This window comes from Bos mutus, chromosome 22 (assembly GCF_027580195.1).
Source record: "Bos mutus isolate GX-2022 chromosome 22, NWIPB_WYAK_1.1, whole genome shotgun sequence".
NCBI classification, from domain to species: Eukaryota; Metazoa; Chordata; class Mammalia; order Artiodactyla; family Bovidae; genus Bos; species Bos mutus.
This window is the reverse complement of record NC_091638.1, coordinates 8,051,699-8,074,727: the sequence shown is the minus strand read 5'-3', so window position 1 is coordinate 8,074,727 and position 23,029 is coordinate 8,051,699. Positions and strand designations below refer to the sequence as shown.

General features: G+C 37.6%; 1 protein-coding gene across 15 annotated transcripts in view; it reads left to right on the top strand.

The window, feature by feature from the left end:
- Positions 1 to 23,029, top strand: part of CLASP2 (cytoplasmic linker associated protein 2) — a 174,508-nt gene that overhangs the window by 88,114 nt on the left and 63,365 nt on the right. For 11 of the 15 annotated variants that reach the window (XM_070359940.1, XM_070359936.1, XM_070359943.1 and 8 more), the window contains 8 exons: positions 2,242 to 2,312; positions 4,438 to 4,497; positions 5,607 to 5,684; positions 6,348 to 6,515; positions 10,231 to 10,286; positions 11,445 to 11,618; positions 19,445 to 19,468; positions 21,508 to 21,525. In XM_070359940.1, coding sequence (XP_070216041.1) covers positions 2,242 to 2,312; positions 4,438 to 4,497; positions 5,607 to 5,684; positions 6,348 to 6,515; positions 10,231 to 10,286; positions 11,445 to 11,618; positions 19,445 to 19,468; positions 21,508 to 21,525 — 649 coding nt within the window. The remainder of the gene's footprint in view (positions 1 to 2,241; positions 2,313 to 4,437; positions 4,498 to 5,606; positions 5,685 to 6,347; positions 6,516 to 10,230; positions 10,287 to 11,444; positions 11,619 to 19,444; positions 19,469 to 21,507; positions 21,526 to 23,029) is intronic. The other 4 variants (XM_070359942.1, XM_070359939.1, XM_070359950.1 and 1 more) reach the window with 1 other exon arrangement.

The following is a 23,029-nucleotide window of genomic DNA, read 5'->3' as shown; positions in this document are numbered from 1 at the left end:
AGCTTTGTAGGAGAGTCTCTCTGTTAGGAGTTCCCTCACAGCATCTTTCATTTGTGCTGTCTTTACACAGAGGAGCAAGATTTCTGACTAAAATGAAGTTTGTTCAAATTTATGTTAGTTTTCATGTATCATTTATTTATTGCTTCTGTTTGTTTCCTGTCTTTCAGTTGTATATGTTCTCAGGAAAAATCCTTTAAATTCTGCTTACTTGACAGTACCCAATTTGCCATTTTTAGGTTTGTTTATACTTCATGTATTATTTTCAGATTGCCTGTTTTTCATGAGTTTGTCTCATGTTATTGAGACAATAACATGTCCCATCATCTCACAGAAAATACGGATCAGGTTGTTGTTGTTTTACATTATTTCCTGTTTTCTATATTTTTGTTTGTTTCCCAGGGGCCTGCTTCTAAGTTGTTCTGATTTAGTATTTGTTTGAATGCATCATCTGTAATTGTGAGGATCACTTATTTTCCTTTGGAATAGCTCCCCTGAATATGGTGTAGCAATAGGTTAGTCTCTAGCCCCATCTCTGCCACTGTGTTGTTTAAGAGTTAATCAGCAGCAGTAGGATTTTGAGATCATGAGAGAGAGGAGGAGGAAGGTAGGTGAGACCTGCTATGTAGTATACTATGGCTAGGGAGTCCCTTTGGGCTTTCTTTTAACTCCTCAGTAATGTTCAGGGATGAGTTCTTCTGGATGCTCTAATAGAAATAAAGTACATGAAAAATGTAATGCACTCGAATCATTCCAAAACCATCACCACCCCACCCCCTGTTGCCCTCCCCCCCCCGCACCCCCAACCTGTTCATGGGAAACTTGTCATCCACAAAACTGGTCCCTCGTGCTAGGGGAGCAAGTCCACAGAGCCCTTCCGTACTGGATATAGCAGTTGAATAACATGCAGACCAGCACTGTGTTGCATTATCCTCATCTTGAACAACTTCAGGTCTGTGGGTGGCTTCCCTCTGTCAGAGGTGAAAACAGTGTTCCCTCTGTGTTGGTTGAGTTAGTTGTGGCCACTCACTCTTTCCTTCACTCTAAGACTTGTTTCCTCCCAAGTACGGAAGCTCTGTGGGCTGACAGCCTTTAGCTGCAGCCTCTTCAAAGCCTGCAAAGCTTGTAGAGATCTGCCTTTCCTGGAGTCTTGCCCTTTCCTAGTTATGGCCCATATCCAGTAAACTGATTGACGTGGAAGAGTAGAGTTTGGCCATCTTAGGCCATTTTGAGACTATCTTCCAGAGCTCCCCAGTGACTTTGGGTAAAGAGGTCCTTGGGCTATATCACAGATTGATTTCTTCCTTTGCCTAGTCTTGCTTCCTTCTCACTTCACCAGTGTTGATCCCAAAAGCGCTGCTTAATATTAAAAAGGCTGAACTCCATCTCACAGCCTGCTTCCTAGGTAACCCAGCCTGTACCATCAGCTCAAAAGAAAAATAGGAGATTTAAAGCATCAAATATGTATCCTTAGGTTACTGTTTTATTTTAACGTCTCTTGTGAACTTCTTAGTGTTTGCTTTACTAAAGAAGAGGTGGCTCAGGTGGTAAAGAATCTGTAATACAGAAGACCCAGGTTCGATCCTTGAGTCAGGACGATCCCCTGGAGAAGGGAATGGCAACCCACTCCACTATTCTTGCCTGGAGGATCCCAGTAACAGGGTAGCTTGCCGGGCTACAGTCCATGGGGTCGCAAAGAGTCAGACACAACTGAGCGACTAACACACAAACACTCTCACCAAAGAAGAATGTAAGAATTACTAATAGAAATCAGAAGATTATATACCTGAATTCTAGAGAGCTGTGGTTCAGCCAGGATGAAAGTTCAGTTAAAATCACCGTTTCAAAGTGCATTCTTGATAATTACGCAGATTCACTCTGATAACCTGCTTTGATGACATAGCAATACTGTGCTCTCCAGCAGTAGCCATGGTACATCAAAAAATAAGACCAGTATGTGTCTGGTTCCCCCCAAAGTACACTGTCCTAACAGTTCTCTGTAGTTATCAGTTAACTTGTCCTTATTATTTAATATTACAACTATATCTGCCCTTCTGAAATTGTATCGTTACTATTGAATTTGGGAAAACCTTTTGACTGGTCTTAATTTCTTTCAAAATCTGATTTTATGGTTATTTTTGTTCTTTTCTAATATAGCTAAATACTTGAATGCAAAGCAAGTAAAGGAAGAGATTATGTAAGGTACACGGTATTTCTCAACCTCTTCTAAACTGTCTTTTTCAGCATACTCATGTACCCAGACTTATACCTTTAATAACAAGCAATTGCACATCGAAATCAGTTCCTGTAAGGAGGTAAGTTTTGAAAAAACTTAGTATAGCTTTATGTTGAATATTGCATTATGTCTGATTCTTAGTTGGGTACAAAAATTAGTTGTCATCAATTTCTTGCCTTCTAGAAACCTTATTAAAGTTTTTTAACTTAATGTAAGGCAAAAAGGAACAAAGTGCTTATTATGACTATCCACATTTCTTGGCCTTTTCGTATTAAAGTGTGTCTGAAAGTCGCTCAGTCATTTCTGACTTTTTGCGACCCCATGGACTTCTCCATGGAATTCTCCAGGCCAGAATACTGCAATGGGTAGCCGTTCCCTTCACCCGGGGACCTTCCAAACCCAGGGATCAAACCCGGATCTCCCACATTTTGGTTTATTTGGGCCACTATTTCTTTGGTTTTCAGAGAGTTTGGAGTCTAGAGTCAGCCCTCACCTAGAATCCTACAACTTTGATTGACTGTGCTGCCTTGGGCAGTCATTTAATTGCCCTAAACCTCATGTCTGTGTATGTTAGTGGGTCTAATGATGTGGATCCCATAGAGTTGTGAGGTTAAATGAGAAGGACACTAGAAGACATGAACATAGTGTTTGGCACAGAGTATACAATCATGTTAGTCTGTCAATGTCTGTCTCAGTATCTCTACAATCTTTGATATCACTGGTGTCACCACTAGCGCCATTAGTGTTAAAGACGAAAACAGGATTTGTGTATTGGGTATTTCAGGGAATTGTAAAAAACTCTTTCCCCTCTTTTGTTTGATAAATATGTGTATTTAAGTACTTAGAATGTTCGGGAAAATAAGACATCATTGTTACCTGTAAGTGATTTGGAATTTGGGGACAGTTGTTTAATTACCTCTCTCTTATATCAGGGTCAGCAAATAACAGTCCATTGGGCAGATCTGTCCAACAGTCTAGTTTTGTACAGGGACAAGCTAAAACTGTAACTTAACATTTTTGAAAGGTGGTTAAAAAGGTGGGGAAAAAAAAATTAGAGACTGTGTTGTTCTCAAAGCCTAAAATATTTGCTGCCTGAAATATTTACTCTCAGGCCCTCTACAGAAAAGATTTACCAGTCACTGTCTTACACTGAATAAAATGGTAATTGGAAAATTAGGGATGTTACAGAGAAGAGGAAGTCAAGAAATGCATCATAGAATTATCCTGAAAATGGGGAGTATTTCAATACCTGTAAAGGAAGTGAGGTGTAGGCAGAGATGGAAAGCTATGCTGCAGGCTGCAGAGCCATTGGACAGGCCACTGAGCCCAGAAGATGTGATAAATGGGAGGTTTCAGTAGGAAAAGAGGCTGACTGTGGAGGGAAAGGGGATAGATAGAAGTCAGGATATGGAGGGCTTTAAATGACTGGAAGAGAAATTCTGATATTGTTTGATCAGCGGTTTTTGGTGAGAAGTAATGTCATCCATCCTAGTTTTTATTCCAGCAGTGAACAGTGATTAAAAAGGGACAATGAAAAGCATTGGTTTAATTAAGTAGGACTTCTTACATCTCATGTAAGAGATGGGGTGGAAAACTGGAGCTGTATTTGTGATAATTGAGAGGAAGATTAAAGATTTTATTGAGTAAATTCAAGAGATTTCAGACAGAATTGAGACGTGATTATTGGATTTGGATGAGGGAGGTGATATCAACTGCTTCAAATGTCAGGGTTTAAGTCCCACTCTGTCACTACGGGCAAATTAGTTTAACCTCCGTGTTATTTCCTGATCTGTACCATACGGACTCCACGAGTAGATTGAGAGGGTAAGGGTTAATTTGTTGTTTTGTATGTAGTGTTTGAGTTGACATCATAGCTTTCTTGGTCACCATTGTGTATCTTCAATTTCTAGTGCATAGTAGGTGTTTGATAAGTATCTTTTAAATTAAATTAAATTTTATATTTGAAAAACATTTTCAAGTTAAAATTAAGGTCTTTTTGAACTATTAAGCATAGGAATAGTTGGAGTCTTAAAAAAAGTTAAGTATTTGATAGTAAAAATATCTAAAAATATGTCTTATACTTTAATTCAGAAGACAAAATGCTGTATTATAGAAGAAAGTATTAATTAACATTTAGTTGTAAAATTATATAACTGAGTATTAATGTTGCAACATTTAGTTAATAGTTTATTTTTGTTTTTCAGGCGTTCATTTGAATTTTTAGATTTATTGTTACAGGAGTGGCAGACCCACTCATTGGAAAGGTATGCATCGACTCTTCCTCTTCCACCACTCTCCCCTCCCCTTTGTCATCAGTTCTTTAGAAATTGATGGTATTGGATTTGCATTATTTCCCATTTTCCTTTAAAAGTTATTTGTACTGATTTTCCTTTAAAGCTGAGGTGCTCCTCTTACTCATTGTAGCTGTGATTTGCTTCTTTGTGGGGTGAATGAGGGTCTCTTAGGTGAATGGGCAAGAAATTCCAGGTTAAATTGGGCAAGAAATTCCAGGTTTTATAAGAAATTCCAGGTTAAATTGGGCAGGTAGTTTAAAATGTATTTCTAGTCATGTAAGATAGGTTTCCCAAGGTGCAATTAATCAAGTAATGAATGATTTAGGATAGAAGAAAGGCACTTCTTTTCAGAGGAAAGAGATCAAAAACGTGAGAGAGATCTGTTGGCAGATTTCTCCACACCAGCTGTCAGGTGTCATTGGCCGTGTATATCCTGGGCAGTGTTTAATGAAGCTCTGCAGCGAAAAAGAGGAAAATAAGGGCAGCGAGTCAGTCACTGGCTATCTGTATGGCTGTATTTCTCATTTGTTTCACATGTGAAGCTTGGGATACACATGTATTTATGTTGAATACATTGCTGATTTTCCATTCTTATGGAAAGCATTAAATCTATTCACATCCCATTTTTAAAAAATAGAATATGTTGTTTACTGCAGGCATGACATAATTCCAAGTTTTCTTTAAGTTCTTTTGTGGCAGCTGCTATTCAGTCTGGTTAGTAACTGATTGTACTGCTAGCACATTTCTACACTGGTAGGTTAGTGAGGAACCACACACAAGATTTTCTTTAATTCATGAAAAAGTTAAAACGTTAGTACTATTTGTCTGGATTCCATATAAAAATAATTATGTTCAGGTTTATAATGTTTGACTTGTCAGAAGGAAACCATACATGAATAAAATTAGTGGGGCAGAGCATTAGGAAGTCTTGCAGTCTTAGATCCATTATTGTATGCTAGTTGCCTTTTTTCTCTCCCTGCCCATTTGTGATTGCTGTGTGATACATAGTATATAGGCAGTATCGTTTGTGGTGAAATAGACAGTTTTATACGTGATCCCAAAGGTACTTTATTTTATAGACATGCAGCTGTCTTGGTTGAAACTATTAAGAAGGGAATTCATGATGCTGATGCTGAGGCCAGAGTGGAGGCAAGAAAGTAAGTCTATAACGTATTTTTGTGGTGGTTTAAACATACTTTGGTCTTTTCTTCGACAGACATTATGCTGGGAGAATGAAAATATTGAAAGTGTCCCAAGTATTGTATTTGATCAGCTCTTTAGTCAAGTGGAGATTGATTTTTCTCCATTAAACCTGTACTGGTTGTCTTATCAGTTCACTTAGCCTTGTTGTTTATATATCCATCAGTATTCGTATTACATCATAACATGTTCACTTTTGTTGTGAATAAAAATATCTAATTTACTGAACATTTGTTACGTACCTGATACTTTGTAGGGCAGTAGGTATATGTTCTTTTTTAATCCTTAAAATGATCCAATGAAGGTGCTATCTCCTTTGGCAACTGAAGTTTGGAGATCTGGAAGTTTGCACAAGGCCACCCAAATTGTAAGGATTATAGTCAGGTTTTGAACTGAGATTCCTTTTCTCAAAAGCCTGTTGTCTTCCTCCAAAAACTTGTTTAATTTAGAAAGTATTCACTTGGCACATTGTGGCTGTATTAAAACCTTTGGGGTTAAAAACTTTTGCTTTTCTTGAATGTACACATTTTACGGTTAATGTGTAATCATGCAAAGTTATTTCTTTAAGGTGTTTTTGTTTTTTTAGAAAAAAACCTTAAATTTTGTTGTTTGTTTTACAGGACATATATGGGTCTTAGAAACCACTTCCCCGGTGAAGCTGAAACACTGTATAATTCCCTCGAGCCGTCTTATCAGAAGAGTCTTCAGACTTACTTAAAGAGTTCTGGCAGTGTAGCATCTCTTCCACAATCAGACAGGTCCTCATCTAGCTCCCAAGAAAGCCTCAAGTAAGGTCATATAAAGGATCATTACTGATTACTTCCTCTTTTCAGCTCCACAGAGTTCCTTAAGTTGGATAGCTGAGTATCTGATTGCTTTCTTCTTAAAGCCTTGGAAGAATGATGACTGAATGTGCTTATTTCCTTTGGTCTGTTGCCTCAGGGGTTGGATTACATGCTTGTATAGCTTCTTCTCATTGGGTTGAGTTTTAGGGATTCAAAGTTTGTGCGAACATTTTCAGACACGTTTTGTTAGAATATGTTCATGTCTTGAGAAAGATTGGAAACCACTAATTCATATACTTTTTTTTAATACACCCAAAATAGTCCATATAATAAGTAGCCCATTTCTAGGGCACTGTTGTGGAGGGATTATAATGGAGATTCAGAAATCATCTTTAAAACTTTTACACAGCACTGTGTGACTGGTAAACATGCCATTGCTTTCTTTGCTTGCCTCTGGCACAGTTTGAGATTTTCAGCAACTCCCTCCAGGGCACAAAATTATCTAGTGTCTGACTCACTTCTCTGTGACTCCACTCTCATCATTATGCTGGCCACCTCAAACCCTTGCTGCCTTGGCAGTTATACCCTATTTTCTGTTTCTCTAGCCCTGTAAGATGGCTAAGATCCCTAGCAGTGGCCACAAATATCTGCAGATTTCTCTAGGGAAGAGCAGCTCACAGAATATCGGTCTACCTCGCTGTAGTTGCTGTGTCTTTAGGGTCTTCACCCCCACAAAGACTGCTAGTTGCGTTGGCAACTTCCTGGTCCTGGACAGGTACCAGCGTGGGCGAGAGAGGTATCTGGGGCACAATTGCAGGAAGTACTGACAGGGTCTTATGAGTACTGTACTAAATAAGAGTTCAGTGGCTTACAAGTTTTCAGAGTAAAAGAAGATACGATTTGATTAAAAAAAAAAAATTATTGTAGGAATAATCGTACCTAAACTTCTATTTAAATTTGTGATAAATCCTTCACCTCGAATGAGCTTTGTTGCTTTTTTTCCCTTTACTTTTTCTTGCTGTACTCAAACTTTGTATATGAGTCGGCTGAAGATCATTGTTAAAATACAGAATCTGATTAAGTAAATCTGGGATGGGACCTGAGATTCTGCATATTTTACACATTCCCATGGAACAACAGACTGGTTCCAAATAGGAAAAGGAGTGTGTCAAGGCTGTATATTGTCACCCTGCTTATTTAACTTATATGCAGAATACATCATGAGAAACGCTGGGCTGGAAGAAGCACAAGCTGGAATCAAGATTTCAGGGAGAAATATCAATAACCTCAGATATGCAGAGGACACCACCCTTATGGCAGAAAATGAAGAGGAACTAAAGAGCCTCTTGATGAAGGTGAAAGAGGAGAGTGAAAAAGTTGGCTTAAAACTCAACATTCAGAAAACTAAGATCATGGCATCTGGTCCCATCACTTCATGGGAAATAGATGGGGAAACAGTGGAAACAGTGTCAGACTTTATTTTTCTGGGCTCCAAAATCACTGCAGATGGTGACTGTAGCCATGAAATTAAAAGATGCTTACTCTTTGGAAGAAAAGTTATGACCAACCTAGATAGCATATTAAAAGCAGAGACATTACTTTGCCAACAAAGGTCCGTCTAGTCAAGGCTATGGTTTTTCCAGTGGTCATGTATGGATGTGAGAGTTGGACTGTGAAGAAAGCTGAGCACTGAAGAATTGGTGCTTTTGAACTGTGGTGTTGGAGAAGACTCTTGAGAGTCCCTTGGACTGCAAGGAGATCCAACCAGTCTATTCTGAAGGAGATCAGCCCTGGGATTTCTTTGGAAGGAATGATACTAAAGCTGAAACTCCAGTACTTTGGCCACCTCATGTGAAGAGTTGACTCATTGGGAAAGACTCTGATGCTGGGAGGGATTGGGGGTAAGAGGAGAAGGGGATGACAGAGGATGAGATGGCTGGATGGCATCACTGACTCGATGGATGTGAGTCTGAGTGAACTCCAGGAGTTGGTGATGGACAGGGAGGCCTGGCGTGCTGCGATTCATGGTGTCGCAAAGAGTCGGACACAACTGAGCAACTGAACTGAACTGAACTGAAGGTGATGTCACTGCTTTTTGTCTATGGACCATTCTTTGAGTGGCAAGGATCTAAATAAGGTATTTTATTAGAACATCTTTAAACATAAACAACTTTGAAATCTGTGGACTTGAATCAATCTGCCTCAGCATAACAGTTTTAGGAGACAGTTATAAAAATAATATAATATTGGGTTTGATAACCAAATGCCAAATTTACCATTTAATAATAATAACTTAGGGCTTCCCTGGTGATTCAGATGGTAAAAAATTGGCCTGCAGCGTGGAGACCTGGGTTTGATCCCTGGGCCAGGAATATCCCTTGGAGAAGGGAATGGCAACCCACTCCAGTATTCTTGCCTGGAGAATTCCATGGACAGAACCTTGTGGGCTACAGTCCATGGGGTCACAGAGTCAGACACAGCTGACCGACTTACACACAATAATAACTCAAGAATATTTTCAGTAGTCTGACATTACCTCTCTTCCCCTCACCTTTAAAATTTGTAGATAGGGAATTCCCTGGCAGTCCAGTGGTTAGGACTCTATGCTCTCACTGTCATGGACCCAGATTCAGTCCCTGGTCTGGGAACTAAAAATCCCACAAGCCAACTTCTCTGGTGGTCCAGTGATTTAAGAATCCCCCGCCAATGCAGAGAATACAGATTCGATCCCTAGGCTGGGAAGATTGTACATGTCACAGGGCAGCTAAGACCGTGGGCCACGGCTGCCGAGCCTGCGCTCTACAGCGCAAGACCCACAACTACTGAAGCCGCGTGCTCTAGAGCCCGAGCTGCACAAGAGAAGCCTCCGCAACGAGAATGCCTTGAACCACAACTAGAGGAGGCCAGCACAGCAACGACGGTCAAGTGCAGCCAAAGATAAATAATAAAATTTTTAAAAATCCCACAAGCCACATAGCACGACAAGCAAGTGAAAAAATGAATAATATAATAAAGTAAAATAAAATTCATAGGTGTACTTTCCAGACCCTCTTACATACTTAGATATGTTTATTTTGGGGCTGCAGAGTACCATTGTAGTTACAGGTAAGTAATCAGAAAAGATATTAAAGGAGGCAGTGGATTCTTTTGAAATGACTCTAGCTGTTTTGCTTTCTGTACGTGTTAATACACGTTACCCTCAGCAGCAGTTGTAGCTTTGTTTCTCTTGCCCCACACAGTAACACTTAATAGCACTACTGTAGATGGCATTATAACTACAGAGTAATTGCTTGACTTTCCAGTGGCCACAACTGTTATGACTTAGGTGATGGAGGCTTTGGTTTCACTGAACTCCCTGTGTACTGGTAATAATACTCCCTCTCTCTCCTTCTAAGTAAAATACCTCAGAATAAAAGTGTTGGAGAGGGCCATTATTGAGTTCCCTGTTATAATATGTGTGCCGAGGACAAGAGTGAATACAGCCACCTGGTCCCTGTTCCTGTAGAGCTTACAGTCTTTATTCAGTGCTAGTTATTTCATTTTTGCTTCACAACTAATTTAGATACCAGTAATACATGACAGCAACTGTTCTGAAGTGATTTGTCAAAGAAAAATTGAAACCAAGTACTTCTCAACTCTTCAGAAATCTCAGTGGTGTTTCATTAAGTGTTATCAGAGGAGTGATAAGTTATTAAAAGTATTTCTTTTTACCTTGCAGTCGCCCCTTTTCTGCAAAATGGTCTACAGCAAACCCATCTGCTGTGGCTGGAAGAGGTAAATTGCCTTTTTAAGAGTCATAGCATATTTTACTTAATAAAGTAAAAGTGACTTTATAAATAAATGTTACTGTGTAAAAAGCTTTTCTCACTCAATGTGTCATCAAGAATTTAAAAGTTTAAAACATTTTTAAAGTTTTCCTTAAAAGTTTTTGAAGCACATTAGAACTGTTTAAAAGCTAAATAGTTAAAAACAATAGCTTTTAAACTGTTTTAATGTGACCCACAAGGAGAAAATCATTTTACATTGTAAATACCACACATATACACTTTACAACCTGTGTTTGTATACCATATACATGTACTACATACAATGTATTATATGTAATTATATACCTACAACATACATGTAACATGTAGTATGTTATATATCAATATATGTGTATAGTATAATCTGAAGTTCCAGGAAGTCTACTTACCTTTACTTGTGACACACTCTGTTTTCTATTTTGTTTCATTTCTCTAAAGTGCCATCCTGACCCACTCAGTTAATTTCACAGCTTTATTAATGGGTCATAACTCAGAGTTTATAAAACTCCTTATTAAAACTGAAAAACTAAACACCAGAAATTTATTTTTATTTTATTTTTTATGTTTTAATATTTATTCAGGTCCATTTTTGAACTGAGGTGACTTCTTTCAGCATCTCAGCCATTAAACACCAGAAATTTAATGACTTAATTTGCATTGCCTGAGAGTGGCAGAACCTGAATTATTTTCTGAATTATCTTATCCCCAGACTGGTTCTACTTGCATTATTTTTATGGTCAAATAAATCTATTTATCTTGTGTAGCACTTCAGTTTCATGAATCAGTTGTAAATATCATCTTTTCATTTACAAAACAATCCTATGAAGTTTTAACAAAGTATAGTTATTTTTTCCCATTTTTTTGGAAGGGGGAAATGAGGCAGAGAAATATTGAGAAAAAATTGTCCAAGATGATTTACTTGCAACAACATTGAAACTGGGGCATCCTGATTTTAAAGTACTTTTGTAGACTCTAGAAATAAAAGTACTTTTCTAGTATCCATTTGGCCACTATTTCCTTTTTGGATCATTATTCAGTATCTGGTGGTGATTTCAAGTGTATATAATTTTTACGCCATTTGCAATGATCAAAATAATACAGGTTACCTTTCCTTTGTTCTTCATAGTATCAGCAGGCAGCAGCAAAGCCAGCTCTCTTCCTGGAAGCCTGCAGCGTTCACGAAGTGACATTGATGTGAATGCTGCTGCTGGTGCCAAGGCACATCATGCTGCCGGACAAGCTGTGCGAAGTGGCCGGTTAGGTGCAGGGGCCCTGAATCCAGGTTCCTATGCATCACTAGGTAAGCTGGCTCACTATAGGAAACTGTACTGCATTTTCTCCCTGGTCTCAGGACACTAATGAACCATCATCAATTTCAGTAACGTGGTGATAACTTTATCATCTCTATTTCATTCTTTCTAATTATGAGTAGTCCGTACATGTTATATGATTCTGTCCTTGGAATGTAGTTCTGAGATATCTAAAATGCCTTATTTCTCCTCTTCCTAATCATCTTGATCAAAGGAAGAGCTCTTGATTCCTTGATTTGCCTGTAGAATTTTCTCAGTTCTGCGCTACTGCCTCATCCAGCTGCTGGTTACTGAGGAAGTTCGGTCTTGTACCCAGCTTCTCTGTTCCCCTTCTCCTACCTCTGTTCCCTTCCCAAGAAGGTAAAGGCTTTTGGGAATCTGGGAAAACTGCAAAGCTTAATCGTAATCAAAACTTAAACTTACATCCCCAAAGCCATTCAGAGTTTGTTTTTTATATGCATCGTAAGAGTTTCCGGTTGGTTAGCCGTATTATTTGTCTTACCTTTGTGCTTCATTTTTCTTTCTCTTGAGTAGTAGTGATAGAACACTAGGCAGGTAGACCACTGGCAGTCCATAGGAAGTGCAGAGATTCTGGATGTGTATGTACTGCATGGGGAAGTGGCATGGCCGCATCCAGTGAGGAAAGCATAGATTATTCATTAAACAGTGTTTAGACACATGGCTTGCAATCTGGTACAAAAGTAAGTTAGAATCATGTTTTACACTGTATAACAATTTATTCCAGGTGACTAAAAAGTTGAACAAAAATGTAAAGCAACTTGATGAGAACATAATAGTTGAATATTCATCTAATCTCAGGTTGGAGAAGACATTTCTAAGTATAAAAGCCAAAAATCCATGAGGGAAAAGTCTCTCAGATTGAAATCTAAGTGTAACAAGTGGCTGAAAACAGAAAGGGAAAAAGGTTTTGCCAGGTACTGCAAAAAAAGCTAAAATGTCTTCAAGTTTTATACATCTCGGGAATACAGGTGAGCTTATTTTTATAGAAAAAAAATTTTATATATGTCAAGAAAAGCATATTTCAGAATTGCCACCAAAACAGCAGAACAGATATTGAACATCAGTTGTAATCAAACAGATGCAAATTGACCTATAAATAAAACAAGAAAGTTAAAGTTAGTGACTGCTGGTCATAAAGAATGCGGTTAAAAGTACAGATGTGAAATAATCATGGAGCACTTTTATCTGAGTGGCATTTTCATGATACCCATGAAGCTTTTTTAAATGTTCGATGTTTTGAGCCTATAGTCCAATGTTTTTAGATAACTATGCCAAGAAATAGAAAGAACGTTTATTATGCTTTTAATAATGTATTAGATTCAAGTTTGATATGTTACAAGGGGAAATGTTTAAGTTATGGTATACCCTTATATATGCCATGCAGCCACTGACAAGTCATATTTTTGATAAAGATCAAGTGATATAGCCTACTAAAAAATGTATGATAATTTCATCATTTTGCATAAAATTATACATATGAAGGACTGGCAAATACGGTTTTTTGTAAGATTCATCTATATCATTGCATGTAGCTAAAGTTCCTTTATATTTCTATATATAATGTTCTGCTGCTGCTAAGTCACTTCAGTCGTGTCCAACTCTGTGCGACCCCATAGATGGCAGCCCACCAGGCTCCCCCAGCCCTGGGATTCTCCAGGCAGGAACACTGGAGTGGGTTGCCATTTCCTTCTCCAATGCATGAAAGTGAAAAGTAAAAGTGAAGTCGCTCAGTTGTGTCCGACTCTTAGCAACCCCATGGATTGCAGCCTAACAGGCTCCTCCGTCCATGGGATTTTCCAAGCAAGAGTACTGGAGTGGGGTGCCATTGCCTTCTCCAATTATGAATAATACTTATGAACATTTTTATTTATAGGACTGTACAAAAATGTTGACAAAGATGTCAACAGTGGGTTGATCACTGCTTTTAATTTTCATAAAACTTTTCTGTATTTGAAACATTACCTTGCTAGAAACGCATTGTTATTTCAGTATATGAAAACCAATCAATATAATATACCTTGTAGTAGAACAAAGGATAAAAATCACATGATCACTAGATGCAGAAAAGACATTTGACAAATTCTGTCACCCTTTCATGATAAAAATACTCAACAAACTGCGATAGAAGGAAACTTTCTGAGCCTGATAAAGATATCTGTGAAAAATCCACAGCTATCATATATGACATGATGAAAGACTGGATGCTTCTCTGAAAATCAACAAGATAAGGATGTCCACTCTTGCCCTTCCTAAGAGCATTGCCATGGAAATTCTAGCCAGGTCAGTTAGGCTAGAAAAAGAAATAAAAAATATCGAGATTGGAAAAGAAGTAAAACTTGATCTTACATATAGAAAACATGATCGTATATATAGAAAATCCTAAGAAATTCACAAAAAACTATTCGAGCTTTTTAATGAGTTTAGCAAAAGTTATAGAAGGTAAGATCAATATGCAAAAATCAGTTGGATTTCTAAATGCTAGCAGTGAACAATCTGAAAATAAAGTAAGAAAGCATTTCCAATGACAATAACCACAAAAAGAAAAAATACTTAGGAATCTATATAACAGAAGGAGTGTAAGACTTCTCTAGGAATAAACTACTCCTGTGTTTCTCCTTTACTCTCACACTCACACTGCTGACACCAATGTGTGGGATTTCACACCAGCAATTATCAGACAACAGCTGGGTATCCTTCAGTGCAATTCAGTTGGAACATAATATATATTAACACAGGCCTCACAGGTTAAAGGCTCCCGCCCCGACTCATCCACACTTCAGACATCAACTGCAAGTCCAGGTTGTTACCTGTGCTTCTGACCAACTGGCTCTAAGTCAGAGGTGCCCTTGCCCCCCTCCTTTACAAAGGGAATTAAAGGATATGAATGAGCAGTCAGATGAAGAGATACAGGGGACGAGGTCTGGAAAAGTCTGAAGCCCAGAGCTGCTTTCCCTGTGGAGTTGCAGTGTGCCGCTCTCCCAGCATATGGGTATGTTAAACCAACGAGGACCTCTGAATCTTGTGCTTTTGGCACTTTTATGGAGGCTTCATCACAAAGTCCTAGTTGATCATTTACTTGGTCTCCAACTCCACGCCCCTTCCCAGAAGATGGAGGATGGGGCTGAAAATTCCAAGCTTCAAACCATGGTTTCATCTTTCTGGGACCGTCCCACATCGTGAAGCTATCTAGGAGCCCACCAGGAAATGCTGCAGTAGAACAAAAGACACTCTTGTCACCCAAGAAATTCCAAGGAATTTAGGAGCTCTGTCAGATACTAGGTCACCAGCAAATAATAGAACAAAAGGTACTCCATCCTACCATGTAAGAAATTACAAGGGATTTAGGAGCTCTGCCGGGAATTAAGGCCATATGTATGTTTTCTTTCACATTTGTACACTGAAAACTACAACACACTGTTAAGAGGATTTAAAGATCTAAATAAATGGAAAGGCATTCATTGTTAAGATAGGAAATTGACTTACGGATTCAATGTAATCCCTCTCAAAAGTCCAGCTACCTTTTTACAGAAATTGACAAACTGCTCCTAAAATTCATATGAAAATGCAGAGGATCCAGAATAGATGAAATGATCTTGGGGAAAAAAGAGCAAACTTGGTATACTCACACTTTCTGATTTCAGAACTTACTTCAAAGCTACAATAATCCAGTCCATGTGGTACTGGCATAAAGATAGACATGTACACCAATGCAAAGAATTGAGAGTCCAGAAATAAACCCATATATCTGTGATCAGTTGATTTTCAACAAGGGTGCCAAGACCATGCCATAGAGAAGAATTCTTTTCAACAAATGATGCTGGAACAACTGGATAGCCACATGCCAAGAAATGGATTTGGACGCCTACCTCATACTATATCCAAAATATTAACTCAAAATAGATTAAAGACCCAAATGTAAGAGCTACAGCTATAAAGCTCTTAGAAGGAAACACATGTATAAATCTTCATTACCTTGAATGATGCGATGTTTTCTTAGATGCTTTACCAAACACACACAACCAAAGAGAAGCTGGATAAAGCTTGGACTTCTTCAAAATTAAAAATTTTGTTTCAAAGGGCACCATCAAGAAAGTGAAGAGACAACACACAAAATAGAGAAAAATGTGCAAATCACGTATCTGATTAAGGACTTAGATCTCAAATATATAAAGAATTTTCATAACTCAGTGACAAAAAGACAATTCTGTTTAAAAAATAGGCAAAGGATTTGAATACGCATTTCTCTAAAGACAATATACAAATTACCAATGAAAGCACATAAAAAGATGCTCAACATCTTTAGACATTAGGGAAATGAAATTCAAAAGCACCTCTTCATGCTCACTAGGATGGCTGGTGAAGATATGGAGAAATTGAAACATCACAAGTATGAGCATCACAAGTATCTGCTCATGGAATGTAAGCAGAGCCACCCTGGGAACAGTTTGGCAGTTTCTCAAAAAGTGAAACAGAGAGTTCCACTCCCGGCTGTTTACCCAAGACATATGAAACATATGTTCTAATTAAAATATATACATGAATAAATGTTCAAGCAACATTATTCATAACAGCTGTAAAGTGGAAACAACTCAAATGTTCATCAGCTGGTAAATGGTTAAGCAGATATGTACATACAATGAAACGGAATATCACTCAGCCATAAAAAGGATCATATGACATAAAAATGAAATACTAGTGCATCCTCTAAGATGGATGGAACTTGAAAGCATTACCAAGTTAGGTACAAACTGGCACATATTTATGATTCCATTTACATGAAATGCATAGAATAGGTGAATCCACACAAACATATAAATTAATTGTTGCTAAGTGATGAGAGTTGGGAAAAATAGAGGGTGACATCAGTGGGTGTAAGATTTCTTTTTAGAAGTGATGAAGGTGTTCTGGAATTGGATATTTATGAGGGTTCTGCAGTCTTGTGAATATATTAAAAGCACTGAATTGTGTACTATGAAAGTGAATTTTATGGTACATGAATTATACATTAATTTTTTAAGTGGGGAAAATGGAAAACATAATAAAATTTATTCATTATGAGTCTTAACAATAAAAACATTTAATAGTGTTTATTTTTTAGTACTAGGAAAAAAATATTGAATTTGAAATGTTTTAATGTGAATTTGAAAGCCATTTGCTACAATGTTTTTTTCATAAGAAAGTTGTAACAGTGCCATGAGATTCCTTAATTTGTTTCTTTGGTTCCTTAAGGTTTGAAGGGCATGTTTGCTTTCTTACAAAAGGGAAAGGTGCCTCTGTCCTCTTTTTTTCCTGACCCAGGCTCACATTCAGGGACAATGAGATCCTTGCCTGTAGCTCTTTCCGGGCTTAGAAAATAGATTTTCTCATTCTTTCTATTTCTGTGTCTTTTTCTCTTTTCCTTACTGTCTTCCTTCCTTCCTTCCCTCCCTCCTTTCCTCTCTTCTTCCTTCCTAGACGCCCTCCTCCACTCTTTCTGACCTTTCTTATACAGATGTGACTTGTATGTTCTTTGTTTTCTTCACTTTGATTCTTGTTTATAATGGCTGAACATTTATGGATCCAGAGATAATATGCTTCTGTATTGAAACAGTCTCTCAGTCTATCAGTAGGTTGCTAAAGGATGAGCAGCTAAAAGCTTGTTGAGTTTTATGCATTTTGAGTTTGACATCGCCGAGACGTCAACCTGGAATTGTTTTGGAGGCACAGTAGTATATGAGAAAGAATTACATACAGTGGCAGAAAACTCAGGAGAGAGATCTGTGCTTGAGATTAGATTCAGAAATGATTAGAGATTGTTCTTGTCATAATCTTTCCATATTAAACTCAATACATTACTGAAGCACTTGCCACTGGGTTTTTCCGCCACTAAAGTACTGAATCCTTTGACAGTGGGGTATGATGAGTGTTTTGAGGTCCACCCTTTAAAACTTTATCCTGAGGAAGGAGTTTATCCTGAGGAGACAGGAATTTCTGTTAAGGAAACCTTGATATATCTATGCCAAATGGCTAGGTTTGTGAGATTGCCTAAATGAAAAAGAAAGTAAATGGTTTCAGTGGTGTCATGTGACAGAAGTCAGACTTCTTTGATTGAGGAAGAAGTTGGAAGGAGAATCTGCATAAATTATTCCAATGCTCAACGGTTGAGAAGAGATGAAAAAACATTGTAGCAGTTATCTATAGTTAAAGGTTAATGAACTTTTTGTTTTTTCAAAATTAAGAGAGTCACATATGTTTGTATACTAAGTTGGTAGGATCAGTAGAGAAGAAAAAGTTAAAATGCAAGAATGAGAGGAAATCGCTTATGGCCAGAATTCTTACAAGAGGCATAAGGAATAGGATGTAAGCGCTAGGGAGTTAGCCTTGGATGTTGAAGGGTCATCAGCGTCACTGAGGTCAGGGGAAGAAAAGGAAGAAGCAGGTAGTTCACGTGTCTTTGGGGCAGCTGGGCGTTGAGAACCACGTCATCAGGAGTTTACTGTGTCTGTGTTTTCACATTTGAGGAAGCAGAGTCAGGACACTGCTAATAAAAAGCAGGATGCAGGATGTCTGAGAGGTGACTAGAAGTATGCTACAACTTGTTGAGGGGCCACAAGAGGTGGGGTACTCTTCTGGCCTTCCTGCAACCTCCCACACATTTAAGAGACTTGCTGGAAGAACTCACACGACTTGGCTGTGCTCATGGCTGAGGTTTATTAGAGCAAAAGGACACACAGCAGGATCAGCAAGGGAGAACATCCTGTTGGGTGTTCTGGAGGTGTTGAGGCACAGGCTTTCAGAGTTATCACTCCCAGAGGTAGAACGATGGGCTGTGTGAAACATGCTCCTTCCTCTGTCAGTGACTGTAGAACATGTGTGTAGTGTTTCTGCCCGGAGAGACTCACTGAAGACTCAGCCCAGGGTGAGGGTAAAGGGGGAGTGGTGAGGTAGGCACTGCCATACACCCAGCCACAACTACCAGCATCATTCTCCCAAAGAGAGAGCAGGTGTTCCCCATAAATCACATTATCTGCAAAAACAGTTCAGGCAAGTTCTTTAACAGGAGTTCAGTACCTTGTCCCCAACACTGAAACAGTCAGGATCCAGAAGTAACTTCCCAGCGGCCAGCTAAGGGCCAGCCCTGTAACTAGGCTCTTCTTAAGAGTATCAGGCCTGGTATGTTAATAATTTTCTGCACAGTCACTCAAGGCCAAGCCTGATGATTTCCCTAGTTTCTAGCAGTGCCTTTATGCATGACTTTGTAGTTTTATAATTGTCTCTGTTGGGGCACCTCAGTGTAGCGGGGTAGAAAATTAGAGTCGTTTGATTTATCCATACTTCAGGGCTTACAGGACCGAAAGTGCTAGGAAAGGATGGGGTGAGGAAGCAGCAAGGCAGTAGATGGAAGATAATGACAAAAGAGCTAAATTTAGAGTGGAATTTGGGGGTGTGCTCTAGCCTATAGAGGAAGAAAGAAAGCAAGGCGAGGTGACTTAGATTATGAGAAGCTCAGCAGACCCAAGCAGGAGGTTTGTCTGATGGTGGAGGCGTCCAAGGTTGGAACATGGGCTTCTCTAACTTCTCTAGGCAAATAAAAACTAGACTGATTATCAATTCAGTTTTTTTTTTTTTTTTTTCTGGTATCTTTGTCTAACAAAGGAAACTCATCTTATTTAATCTAATATGTTTTAATTGAAAAAAAGCTTCATGTCTGTGCTATGAATTCTGTCTTCTTAAAAATAATGTTTTCCAGGGGTTATAAAATCTTTTTCTAATATACCAAGTTTTCCTCTGTTCTTTGCTTGCTCTTTCATCAAAGAGGATACTTCTGACAAGATGGATGGTAAGAACTTCCTTTTCTAATTCTACTAAAAAATTTTATGGTTCTTGGATTCTATGTAATATCTTTGTTCTCTTAATTTCTGAAAATAGACTGCTTATTTAGCAGCAGTCTTAATGTGAAAATGGTTCCATAATTCTCTGATTGAATTTGGGGCTAGACATATCCATTTTGGGTTTCTCAGTTTATTCAAATACTAGATTATTGTTTGTTTAAGTTAAATCAGTTTTCTTAACTTTTTTTAACCTGAGCCCTTACAATATTCTCGATTTCTCAAGTCTTTCTCAGAAATACCAGATTCAGGAGAAAGGAACCTCATAAGTCACATAATTCAATTCTTTAGCTTACTAACTCTGCTATAGAGAGAGACAGATCACATATTTTACAGATTCATATGTCTCCTCTGGTGGCTCAGTGGTAAAGAATCTGTTGCCAATGCAGGAGACACATGAGACTCAGGTTCAATCCCTGGGTCAGGAAGATCCACTGGAGAAGGAAATGACAACCCATTCCAGTATTATTGCCTGGGAAATTCCATGGGACAGAAAAAAATCAGATACAACGTAGCGATTAAAAAACAATAACAGTGGTCATTTATGAAAATAAAATGCCAGGTACAGATGCTGCCTTTTTAAGAGTGTGTTTCAAATGAACATTTAATCAAAATTGAACTTATTTTGAGCTGTACCTTTTAAATTTCATTATTTAGTTTATCTTTAGTTGCTTGATCCAATATGATCATTTTTATCTGTATGATATTTTTGTCTAGTACTAGACTGTATTATCCTTACTTCTCCTTCACATCATCAGATACTACAGTGTTATCTAGGAACTTGAGCTTTTTTGTAAGAACTTGTAAGAAGATCATGAATCTGTAAGTCACAGTATGAGATCTAGGAAAAATGGAAAACTGTGTGTTTTTCTATCAGTTATTACATAAACTCTGAAACTGGTTTATCTTCCACTCTGATGATTTATTTAATCTTGGCTTGGGTACATGCGTGTTATTTATAATTGGTCTCTGTGCATCTCTTTATGTTTAATGTATTTCATAAATTTAAGGAATTATTAAATGAATGAAAACCCACCAAAAGGTAGTTTCTATATTTCAGACCATGTGGTATCACTTCTGTCACTGAGAGTCTGGATCCTTAAAAAACAAATTATTCTCATTTTCCAGATCAAAATTTTTCTTGTTTGGGTCAGAAACATCAGCCTATTTGAGAAATCACGTGTGTTATATAATGTGATACTCTAACTGATGTTTAGTCCTGCTTTTTTTTTTTTAATCTATATACACACACAGAGAGAAATATCTGCTATTGCTCTATAATAGTAACAAGTTCTGATATTCATCCTTGATTTTTTTTTTGACCGTGCTGTGCAATTTGTGGCATCTCAGTTCCCCAGCCAGACCTTCGCAGTAAAAATGTGGAGTCCTAACCAGTGGACTGCCAGGAAGTTCTCTTTACTTGATAATTTTTTTTGCTAGCTTTTACAGCATCTTAGGGAGTACAAAAAAGCTTGAATAAAGAGCTGACAGATTCATAGGTAACGCTTTGATGAAAACAGCACGGCCTGGGTCATGGATGTGATCCCATGTTTGTCAGTTCCTTTTCTAGTTCTTCCGTGGGCTCCCTTTTGAGAATGCTCAGAAAGTATTCTTACACTGGAAAGATACATTAAAACATTTGTTTGGAAGGGAGCAGTGACAGAGTTGTATCATTCTTGAGTAATTAGTTTTGTTACTTTTCTTCATTTAAAATTTTCAATATGAAATACAGTGGACAAACTGGTCTGTTACAAAATTTTGCTGTTTTCAGTTGTCTAGTTTTAACTGTTTTGTGCTGTGAGTCTTTAGGTTACCTCAAATTTTGTTTTATCTCAAAACCTTTTAAAAGCTAATATAAGGCTATCAAACTAGAAGATATTTTTTTCTTTTGCCCTTTTGTTTTCATCTTGGGTGGGAGGCACAAGCAAAGTCTTAATATCAACATTGGCAGACTTTGTTGAAATGTTATTGTTTTATTTCTCTTATTTAGGAACAGCATCTGAAGATGGTAAGAATTAAACATTTTGTTAGTAACACAAATACCTCTACATTAATATTTTCATTAGTAGGAATTAAATATTAAAAACTAAAATAGGCTACTTTCTTTGCAGATCTGTAATTTGCCAGCTGTGCTAGCCTCTACATTTTGTGTTTGGTTGTGTTATTCATGTAGGTTTTTTTTTTTTTTAATCCTTCATCCTGGAGTTTTGCTGTGTATCTTGCATTATCTCATGCTGGAAAAAATATAATTGCTTCACGTGTTTAATAATACCTAGTATAAAGTTACATAGTTTCATTTTTCCTATAGTGACATTAACGCTTTTCTTTTATGTTTTTGTTTTTTAATTTTTGCCAGTTCATTTATACTTTGTGAGTGCACGCACCGTTGCTTTATCATTGGAGTTTAAATATCATCCCATTTAAATGCATTTATTTTGTCAGCTTCTAAATGTATCTTTGATTTTGAATCAGTGCCTGGGGAATTGCATATAGTTTGAATTTGGAAGTACAAAAACCTTGCTAGATATAATACTTTATTTTACTGAACCAATTTACCTTTTTAAAAATATTTATTACTTTTCAATTTGGAGAAAGGAAAAACTTCAGTGTTTTTATTTATTCTACTTAAAGGCTATCTTATTAATTAAGCCTCTGATATGAAACACAGTTTTTTCCCAGATTTTATGAGTGGTATTTTCTTGTAATACAACCAGGTAGATTTGACATTTTGATGGTCTCATGTTTACTCTGACATATTTAAATATTTTCATATTTTAAGTTTTAGAATACTTTATAAAAATAGTTTCTGGCACTGTGTCACTATAATTTAGATGGTAATATCAAAATACTTTATCCTAACTTCTTTATTACAATGGATAAATTTTGCATTTCAAAAATAATAATTTTCTTTCTATTTTACTTCTTGGTCAGGAGAACATCATGTCCTATTCTAAGCAGACTCTGTAAAAGGGTGAAAGTCCTGAATCATGAGCTTTCGGGGGGCCTTGAAGAAGTTGATAGAATGAGAGGATCTACCACCTGTACTTCTCATTTTGCTTCATTTAATTCCTTGTTCTTAGTTATTCTCTTCTCTTCCCTCACTCATTTCATAATTTGGAAGTTTTCCTTACCTCTAGATATGTTTTCTTAATTAATATTGCCGTTATTAAGCTAGCCTGTAGATCGTGATTGCCCTTCAAGTTGTGCCTTTTAAATGAAAAGGATTCTGAGCCCTTCTCCATGATCACATTGGTATGGGTTCCAATGTGATAGTGATTGAGGCTGTTGCTCGAGAACACCAAAGTACCTACTAGTAATATATTTTTGTTTTTTCTGATGACAGTTTACTTAAGCACTTCGATAAATAAGCATTCTCTCCTTTGGTTCAAGAGCTCTAGAAACATTTCTGCGCCTTGGTTTCTGGAGGGGGATGAAACAGTAATAGAGAAGGAAGGAATACTGATTGGAGTTAGAGAAGGAAATGTGTAGAGAAAAGTGCCAACTCCTCTGTG